The sequence below is a fragment of the Anopheles funestus genome, chromosome X (genome assembly GCF_943734845.2).
Source record: "Anopheles funestus chromosome X, idAnoFuneDA-416_04, whole genome shotgun sequence".
NCBI classification, from domain to species: Eukaryota; Metazoa; Arthropoda; class Insecta; order Diptera; family Culicidae; genus Anopheles; species Anopheles funestus.
The window spans coordinates 7,901,435-7,912,153 of NC_064597.1; the positions used below are offsets into that span (position 1 = coordinate 7,901,435).

Consider the following 10,719-nt stretch of genomic DNA (forward strand, 5'->3'; position numbering starts at 1 on the left):
AAAATTTAAAAAAAAAAAACCAACTCAGCCGGGTATCAGTCATGCGCGGACAGGTAGTGACACCGCAGGGTCTCGGTATCATTGGCATACGCGTATCGGTTGACCGAGATTCTCGCTTTGGATTTACACTCACGCGACAGGGTGGATGGTAAGAGCTTTTGTTTTGTATTTCTCAACTCTTTATGATTATACATTAATTGCAAAACTTTTCTTTCCCGTCATAGGTTTGATGTGCTCGTAAATGGAGGTGGAGCCGTGACGCTACAGTTCCAGCGATCACCGTTCCGACCACTCACACGGACGGTATTTGTACCCTGGAACCAAGTAAGCTAGAACACACTCTAGGATACGGTATCATGTAGTATTGAAGAGAGGATAGCGCATTAGGATCAACAGTTGGAGAGAAATTGAAAAATAATATTGTAATTGTCTATTATTCCTTTTTCTAGATTGTTGTACTTCCGCCGGTCCAGATGCAGATAAACGATAATGACGAACACGACGATATTTCCTTCATGTACGTTTGCCTTTCCTTTTTTGGGATCTTAAAAGGACGCTAATGAAATCATTATTCTTACTGTTGTAGATCTGTCCCATCAAATCTTGCCTACAGCTTCCTGAGTACGTCCCACTATCGTTTCATGGAAGATAACCCATCGCCGATAGCTATATGTCTGGAGCACGATCACGAACTGTTGAGTCCTCATCTGACCAGTACGTGGATGCCGAATGGGATTGGTTCCGTTCCTGGTAAAAATTTCATTTTCGCCGAAACACAGGTACGAATGTGCGAGCTTTAACTCTCACGAACGTAACAATTAAAGCGCCCTCCCCTTCTTTGCCGTAGGTTGTGCAAGAATCGCTCAAAATTCCCGGTTCGGAAATACACCTGCTGTACAAATCTTCCCAAGCATCCGGTTATCGTTCGATCGTACGGATGCAGTTAACGCACGATCGCATCCCGGACACGCTCACACACGTGCACGTCGGTGTACAGATCGAAGGTTCGCTGCATGTCAAAACGTACGAAGCGGATCCAAACCTGCGCCACATCTTCGCATGGAACAAGCGGAACGTATTCAAACAGAAGGTGTACGGTATTGCGATGGCACGCATTTCGATCGGGTACGAGCATGCAACCTGCCGTGGTATCGTGTGGGAAACGCGCACGGTAAAGCTGCAGGGTTTCGATGTCGACATATCCGACATCGGTGGATGGGGTCTGGACATACACCATCACTACAACTTCCACGAGGGTATACTGCAGAAAGGTGACGGTGCGACGATACATCTGAAGGAGTTCCCGCGCATCGTGCGGGGTGTGCTCGGTGATGGACAACAGCGCACCCTGATGTGCCGTGACCACTGCAATGGGTTGTCGAAAAATGGTCAACTGTTGACACCGGTTGCGCTAGCGTCCGGTCCGGACGGTAGTTTGTTCGTGGGCGATTTCAACCTTATACGGCGCATCACTACCAATGGGAGTATTTTCACCATCCTGCAACTGGACACAACGCGCGTTTCGTACCAATACTATCTGTCAGTTTCACCGGCCGATGGGCAGCTATACATTTCCGACTCCGAGAAGCATAAAATCCTCAAGATAGTATCGCTAGAGAACGTGGAAGATCCGTCCTCGAATTACGATGTGATCGTCGGTAGTGGACAGCGTTGTATTCCGGGCGATGAACAGAACTGTGGCGATGGTGGACCGGCAATCGAGGCACGGCTTTCCCATCCGAAGGGTCTTGCAATTGCAGCCGACCGTACGATGTACATTGCGGACGGCACAAATATACGAGCGGTTGATCCGAAGGGTACGATTCACACCCTGATCGGGCACCATGGACATCAAAACCGGTGGAGCCCGGTACCGTGTAGAGGGGCGGCACGGGCAATGCAGGTGCAGTTACAGTGGCCAACCGCGCTAGCCCTAAACCCGCTCGATGGATCGCTGTACTTTGTGGACGATCGGCTCGTACTGAAGCTAACGTCCGATATGAAGGTGAAGGTTATCGCTGGCATACCGTTACACTGCAACGAAGATCACATGACGGGCTTAAACCGTACCACGCCGGTCGAGGAACCGCTCGGTACGGTGCTGGCAATGGCGTTCGGACCGAACGGTGATCTGTACGTGGCCGACACTAACTCGAAACGTATCAACACGATCAAGGTGATCGAATCGTCCACCGGGTTTATGAAACAGTTTGCTGGGAAAATTGATTCCGGAAGGTATGTGTCTGCAATTACTATAAGACATTCCTCATCGTACGTAATACGTTAATTGTTTTTTTTTTACTATTCCACAGCCAAGAATGTGACTGTCAGGGTAAAACGTTGAACTATTCGCGACGTAAACCGGCAAACGGTACTGCTGGTAGCATCGGTCAAAACCCATCATCAGGTGTTGACCGTAGCACTGGTGTACCGGATGGTGGCAGCCCGTTCTGTGTGTGTCAGCATGCAAACGATACAACCAACGGCCGAAAGGATTATCCGGATGCATCGGCGACGTTCAGTGCGTCAGCCAATGGGGCTGGTGGAAGTACCGGTGAAACAATTTTATCCTCCAACATTCGCTTCCAATCAATATCAGCAATTGCGGTCGCCCAGGATGGTGTAATTAATGTAGCCGATCAAGGTATAGTATTAGGTGACGATACTCAGCAGTAGTGATGGGCGCTGCGGAGTGCACTCACGGCTCCGGAGCGGGTTCCGACCAAACGGTTCCGGAACCGGCGCCGATTTCAGCCCGGAGTCAGTTCCAGTTCCGGAGTCGGTTCCAAAGTCGGTTCCAGTTCGGGAGTCGGTTCCGGAGCCGGTTCCAGTTCCAGAGTCGGTTCCAGAGTCGGTTTCAATTCCGGAGCCGGTTTCAGAGTCGGTTCAGGAGCCGATTCCGGAGCCGGTTCCAGAATCGGTTCCAGAGTCGATTCCGGAGCCGGTTCCGGAGCCAGTTCCGGAGTCGGTTCCAGTTCCGGAGTCGGTTGCGGAATTGGATCCAGAGTCGGTTCCGGAGTCGGTTCCGGAGTCGGTTCCGGAGTCGGTTCCAGAGTCGGTTCCAGTTCCGGAGTCGGTTGCGGAATTGGATCCAGAGTCGGTTCCAGAGTCGGTTCCGGAGTCGGTTCCAGAGTCGGTTCCGGAGTCGGTTCCAGAGTCGGTTGCGGAGCTGGTTCTGGAGTCGGTTTCGGAGTCGGTTCCAGTTCCGGAGCCGGTTCCATAGTCGGTTCCGAAGTCTGTTCCGGAGTCAGTTCCGGAGTCGGTTCCAGCTCCGGAGCCGGTTCCAGAGTCGGTTTCAGTTCCGGAGTCAGTTCCAGAGTCGGTTCCGGAGTCGGTTCCAGAGTCGGTTCCAGTTCCGGAGTCAGTTGCGGAATTGGATCCAGAGTCGGTTCCAGAGTCGGTTCCAGAGTCGGTTCCAGAGTCGGTTCCAGAGTCGGCTCCGGAGTCGGTTCCAGAGTCGGTTCCAGTTTCGGAGTCGGTTCCAGAGTCGGTGCCGGAATTGGATCCAGAATCGGTTTCAGAGTCGGTTCCGGAGCCGGTTCCAGAGCCAGTTCCGGAGTCGGTTCCAGTTCCAGAGCCGACTCCGGAGTCAGTTCCAAAACTCTTTGGAGCTGTTTTCCGGCTCCGGCAAAACTCCAGCTGTGGAGCCGTTTTTCCCATCACTACTCAGCGGCTTGAAAAAACCAATAAATTATTTCTTTTCTTTTTCTACCTTACGTATCAGGTTCGTTGCGAATCTTTGCACTGGAGCATTATCTGCCCCAGCACGATAGTAATGGTGAGTTCCAGATACCGTACACACCGTTGAACGAACTGTACGTTTTCAACCGGTACGGGCAGCATATCGCAACGCGTGATTTGTCCACCGGCAAGTCACGCTATTCCTTCCTCTACTCGAAAAATACAAGCTTTGGCAAGCTGTCGACGGTGACGGATAGTTCCGGCAACAAGATACAATTCCTCCGCGACTACAGTAACGTGGTCAGCTCGATTGAGAACGGGCAGGATTACAAGACCGAGCTGAAGATCTCCCCGAGCGGGTTGCTAACGAAGGTAAGCGCCCGTTCCGGTGCTGGCCGTAAGGTGGAGGTACTGCTCGATTATGAATCGAACAGTGGGCTGCTGATCAGTCGTACGGAAGGGCAGGAAAGTTTCATCTATCAGTATGATGATTTTGGCCGCTGCGTGAAGGTGATTGCACCGAGCGGTGAAATCGTGCACGTACGTACCCTGTTTGATGATCGCTCCACGAAACCGAAGCAGGAGGATCTGCTAGTGTCGGTGCAGAGCAGCATCCGGTCGGCATTCGGTGCGCGTGGTGCATCGAAACCGATCGAATACTCCATTACCGGTGGCATACAGACGGTGTCGATTTCACGCGGTGGCAAGGAAACGATCGGTCGGATCGGGTCGATCAATCAGACCGTTTCGATGTCGCTGCCGGCCGGTATACGGTTGGAATCGTCCGCAGTCGTTACGCATCCCTGGCTGGAGAAATTTCTCCCAACCGAGGCCGAGATGCTACCGATGTGGTCCCACCAATCGCTACACGTTGGCGACCGCACGGCGAACGATCTGTACTCCAACTACGCTCTGTCCTCGGTGGGATGCAATGGTGGTAATGCCGATCAACAGCAACATCATGGTGGTCGCGGCTCGTCCACACTGAACGGTGGCGTGAAGGGTGAAAAAATGCTTTGCCGCGATATCTTTGTAAACGATGGGAAAAAGTTACGCATCGAGTATGATCCGATTGCGCAGCGGGAAATAGTGCGCGATCGGGACAACGAGGTGATACTGGTCGTTTCGTACGATCAGTCCGGACTGCCGACAATGTTTTCGCCAGGGATGGGCGATGCGTACTACCCGCTCAACATTACGTACGATCGGTTCAATCGCATCGAAGGCTGGCAGTGGGGACCGTCGGAGCTGAAGTACAACTACGACCGGCAGGGGCGGCTTTCGGAGGTGAGCAGCCTGCAGGATGGTATCGTATCGTACAGCTATAACGAGGGCAACCTGCTCGAGATGATTTCACTCGGCAGCCAGCGCAAGTACAAGCTGGTGTACGATCGGAACGGTGGCTTGCGGGAAATAGTGCTGCCAAGCGGCACGAAACACACATTTAGCCTCCAACCATCGATCGGATTTCTACGGTTTACGTACAATCCGCCCGGTAGCTCGCGTTCCTACCTGCAGCACTACTCGCACAGCGGTGTCCTACTGCAGACGGTGTTTCCCGGCGATGGTGCACGTATCGTCTATCGGTACGACGATGAGGATCGCATCTCGGAGATCGTGCACGGTGACGGACGGGACGAGTTCCTCTACCAGACGGGTTCACCATCCTGCGAGCTACCGATGGCAATTATACACACCGAGCGTGATTTAGAGTTCCGGTGGGATTTTGACTGTATCGGCGAACTGTTGCTAGAGGAGCGGATCGATTTTTCCGCCCGCAGTGGTCTTTCCAACGTAAAGTTTAACTACGAGTACGATGACCATTTCCGGCTGTCATCGATCGGTGGTCGAATCGGGGGCCAGAATCTACCGCAGCAATCGTTCGGTTACGATGAGCGTACCGGGCGGTTAGCTACGATCGGCCAGTTTGAGGTAACGCGCGGTGACCGGCAGGTAAATGCAACGACCGTAAGTGACCGTACCGGTACGTTTATGCGCACCGTCAATGGGCGCTTTCTGCTGATGCAGCTGACACTTACCATCCACCGGATGGAGGTGTTCCGGATGGAGTTTGCGCACGATTTGCACGGACGCATCGTACAGACGCGCACGTACACGCGCAACGTTGGCGTTAACACGTACACGAATGTGAAAAATTTCACCTGGGACTGTGACGGGCAGCTGGTCGGTGTGGAGGCACAGGAACCGTGGGGCTTCCGGTACGATGACAACGGTAATATGCTTTCGCTCACGTACCGCGGCAATCCGATACCGATGGAGTACAATGCGCAGGATCGTATCGTAAAGTTTGGCGAAGGACAGTACAAGTATGAACCGCGCGGTTTGGTTGCGCAAAATGCACGCGAGGAACGGTTCCACTACAATGCGAAGGGGCTCCTGATACGGGCGACCAAACGCGGACGGTTCGATATACGCTACTTTTACGACCATCTGAATCGGTTAATTACGCGCAAGGATAATTTCGGCAACGTAACGCAGTTCTTCTACACCAATCAACGGCGACGGAGCGAGATTAGCCATATCTATTCACCACGGGACGGGAAGCTAATGTCGCTAACGTACGACGATCGTGGTTCGTTGATTTATGCGCAGGTTTATCGATACCGGTACTACATTGCGACCGACCAGTGCGGCACACCGGTGATGATATTTAACCAGTACGGTGAAGGTATCCGTGAAATAATGCGCTCACCGTACGGGCATATTGTGTACGATTCGAATCCGTACCTTTACATGCCGATAGACTTCTGTGGCGGTATACTCGATCAGGTAAGCTGTAGCAATAATATACTATTTTTTAATACTATTTTGATTTGTTTTACTAATTTTACTTCTCTCCCATCACTCTCGCAGGTTACATCACTGGTGCATATGCCGGATGGTAAGGTGTATGATCCGCTCATAGGACAGTGGATGACACCGAACTGGGAGCACGTTGATCAGCGCATCAAGAAACCGACCAAGCTACATCTGTACCGCTACAACGGGAACGATCCAATCAATCCACCGCCGCAACTGCAGGACCATCCGCAGGACCATCTCGATTGGCTGCAGCTGATGGGGTACGACATTGACAACATGATACCGCAGGCATCGATCGAGAGCCGGTTCTATCAGCAACGGAACTGGCTCGAGAATGCACTGGCCTCGCCGAACGTACTGCGCCGCCAGTACGAGGAGCGCGGTGGTTCCGGTGGCATTAACATCGGGTCTGGCTTTATGGCTCATCTCATGGAGCGATCGATTCGTTCGCGGCAGGATCTCTTACAGCTGCCGGATAGCTTCTTCGGGTCGAGCCTCAAGTCGGATCCGCTCGCGATTGGACCGTTCCGGCTTGGGTCGGGTTCGGATCCACCGTTCGGGCACGGTATCATTGTGTCGCGTGTTGTCGTCGATGAGCCGGAAGGTGGGTACGCAATCGTGTCGAGCGTACCGGCTGCCAATCCGATCTACCGCGATGTGTACACGTCCGTGTTTAATCGCACCCGCTTGTTGCCGTTCACGTTCGTCGTGCACAACTCGCTGCAGGATGCATTCTTCTTCGTGAAGGAGGACTCGTGGCGTGCGGCGGAAGATCGGCAACAGTTGAAACGTTTGCAGGGTCAGGTAAACACCACGTTCCACGATGCCGTGTCGACCGGTGTCGGTGCGAACGGTGGCGGTGGCAGTGCCGGGTCCGGTATGTCCGGTGTGCCGAAAGCGTCCGCACACCATCAGGATGTGAAGATACACACGACGAATGCAATCATTAACCTAAAGTACGGCACAACGTCGGCAAAGGAACGTCAGCGTTTGATGCACCATGCAAAGCTGCAGGCAGTGCGGAAGGCGTGGCATCGTGAGAAGGAGCTGTTACGTACCGGTCTTATTTCCAGCTACGAATGGAACGCACAGGAGATGGAGGAGATCATTAAGAATGGGTACGCGAATCTGTACGAGGGCGAGTACGTACACGATATCGATCGCTATCCGGAGCTGCTCGAGGATCCGTTCAATGTGCGGTTCACGAAGAAGAAGGTAAACCAATCGCGCAAACGAAAACGAAGAGACACGTCAGAGCTAACGGACGGTACCGTTACCGGTGCGTTACGTAACGTTGAGGTCTAGTGAGGCTGTAAGGTTGCGCAGTGTTATGTATAAGTTTGAAGGTTCTTTTGCAATTGCAAGCAGATTGCTCGAGGAATTATTCTCTCCGGGAGAACTCCGTCCGATTTTCATTTCCTGGGTCATTTACCTACCGCACACACGACGATGCACGCGCGCATCCGTATCGTTCAATCGGTTAGTACAATCGTTAAAGCAAAGGAAATTCAAACGTTTTGTTTTTCTTTCGTTTCCCGCCCTAATTATCGGATAAATCAAACGATGCTATCGCCATACAATGTTAACTTTCTCTCTTCATCTGCAAACCTTCAGCGACCAGCGGTGAGGTGTTTCGAGAACGCTGTTTTGTTCGTAACCGTTGAGATTAATTGCTATAAGTGACCGCTTTCAAGCGATACACGCACAAGAAAACAAACTGAGAACTGCGTTTAAACATGACTATATTTACAAGAATTCTAAGTTTAACTAACGTTAGTAATGCGCCTGCCAATAGCTTGCTGTAACCATACGATTATGATACATTTTTTTAATTTATTTGTTTAGTAATTTGTTTTTGCACCGTGAAGCTAAGTTTTAAGCCAATGTAAACCGTTTGCTTCCGGTTTTCCCAATAGCTTGGTTTTGTGCTGATGATATAAAAGCAAACGTACACAGCCCTATCGACTTGCATCAAGTCCCGAAATGTGAGATCTGTAATGTTTTTATTTGCTCATTGCGTTTCGCGTTCGTTTTCCACTGCTATAGGTTTACTAGTTACGCGTAATGTGTTTTGCCGCGTACGGAAAATATGTATTTATATCAGATTTTAATTAATTCGACGAGCAAAAAACTACAAAAATTCCCCTAAAACCCTCCAAAACAAAAACGGAAACGATCGACTTGAGCGGAATAGAAAACAAAAACCAGCAGCAAGCTTGTTAGTATTAGCTCGCTTTTGGCATTGAAAATCTCATTACACGTTAATTTTTTGCACTGCAAGCAACTACATTTGTAGCATTAATGGTTTACCCAACACTTTATTGAACACACGGCGAACAGCAATTGGGTTTTGTCCTTCATGAAGGTTTATTCGCGTGGAAAGACGATTGCGAAGCACGAACGGAAACACGTCCCCTGGAAAGCAAAGTGTCCCAATAATTAAAATACTCATTTAGAGAAAGTACACGCGGACGTGACGTGACTCCACTGACAGGACGGTACAACCCGCCCAGCCCTGTGGCGGCCAATACTAATGTAATGTGTTAGGCAAAGGATATATGTGTATTGGACTAAGTGTAAAGTGAGTAAATCGGTATTGAAACATCGGTGGAAGCGTGGTCAAACGCGCACGGTGTAAAAGATGCAAGGATGCAGTTTTGTTAAGCAGCCTAGGGCGCACACAGGAACTGGAACTGACGGTATAAACGGAGTGTGCTGCACGGCGCACAACCGGCGCACGCAACCAGGCGCACACACACAGTGGAACGTTACAAGAATGCGTAGAATTTAAATACAACTAGCAGAGTTTGAAAAAAGGAAATTAAACCAAGCAAAACTAGCGGGAAGGTATTAGCAAATAGGATGTTTATACCTATTCACAATGTAAAACGAATATAAAATATGGTGATTCGAGCTTTTAAGACTGTCGTCAAACATTTTAGAATGGAGAAGGTAAGTGGAGAAGGTATATAAAATAAAATAGAAATTGCAACAACAAAACAAAAAAAACAAACACACACAATAAATGTATTCCACGCCGGCAAGCAAACTGGGAATAGAGAAACGAAACGAAAGAGCAAAGGAAACGAAGAGGAAACAGAATAGCAACCGCGATATATATATATATTAACAAAAAAGATAAAAAAAAGATAGTAGACATTTCAAATGAAAGCCGCAAAGCGAAATGGAGACGTGAAGGAATAGAACCTTGTTTCAAACACATGTGACCGATTATTCTCATTTGCTAGTAGACGAACTACACTAGAAGCGTACATAAGTATGGTCATCCATTAACAAAGTAAAAAGAAAAAAAAAACCAAACAAAAAAAAACAACAAAAGTTAGTTACGCGTACGCGATGCAAAAGCTACCGTAAAAGCATAATTGGTGAATTGGGATCCAAAACAAATATTATATGACGATAAGAGGACAATTTATCAGCCGTAATCCTGTTCCTACTTTCCCCGCAGCTCTAACCGCAGCCCGCCTCCCCACGTGTCGTGTCCGTTTTGTTTGTGTTGAAACAAATAAAGACAGTTAGGAATATTTGGGGGCCGAATGGAAGCAACTAATCGTTATATCATTATTATGACTGTAAAATAATTAAAACAAAAAAAAAACAAACCCCCGAGACATCTTAGCAAGATGAGCCACAGAAAGTAAAACAAACCGACCGGAAGTCGTGTGAACGCAATGTAGGAAAGGTTGGTGGAAATTGAAGACAGAAAAAAACGGAACAAAAGCAGAAGCAAAGAAGAAGCAACAATGAACTATTGGTCTGATAAGTTAGCGCTACGGCGAACGAGAGAAGAGATTAAAACAGAGAAGCTAAGTAAGAAGAGAAGTAGAAGCAAGTGTAGAAGCAAACAAGCAAAAACAAATTACATAATTGTGACCGTACCGTGTATGTGTAGATTTTGCCATTTTATGTATAGGTTGTCATATATCTCCCCATCACGGTTTACGTCCGGATGCGTTTGTATGCGTGTTGCATTCAGGGAGTTCGGTGGAACCATAGACCGTGTATCTGGTGTTTAGTTTCTGTTTTCCATCTTGTTTATGTTCACTCGTCACACCCCTTCCCCCTAGCATGATGTATAAAAACAAAACCGTAATAAGGGAAGCAAACCAACAAAAACAAAAAAACGCATGATTTCTTACAGATAGTTGTATTCAAGATCAATGGATGCCAAATACAAGGAGAAACAAATGTCGT

General features: G+C 49.3%; 1 protein-coding gene across 3 annotated transcripts in view; it reads left to right on the plus strand.

Moving 5' to 3' along the window:
• The window catches only part of LOC125770077 (teneurin-a), a 30,630-nt gene extending 20,447 nt beyond the window's left edge, over positions 1 to 10,183 (plus strand). For all 3 annotated transcript variants that reach the window (XM_049439294.1, XM_049439311.1, XM_049439304.1), the window contains 8 exons: positions 29 to 148; positions 225 to 324; positions 450 to 517; positions 587 to 779; positions 848 to 2,235; positions 2,313 to 2,644; positions 3,725 to 6,471; positions 6,556 to 10,183. In XM_049439294.1, the coding sequence (XP_049295251.1) occupies positions 29 to 148; positions 225 to 324; positions 450 to 517; positions 587 to 779; positions 848 to 2,235; positions 2,313 to 2,644; positions 3,725 to 6,471; positions 6,556 to 7,809 (6,202 nt within the window). In that variant the 3' untranslated portion in view covers positions 7,810 to 10,183. The remainder of the gene's footprint in view (positions 1 to 28; positions 149 to 224; positions 325 to 449; positions 518 to 586; positions 780 to 847; positions 2,236 to 2,312; positions 2,645 to 3,724; positions 6,472 to 6,555) is intronic.
• Positions 10,184 to 10,719: the final 536 nt, after the last annotated feature.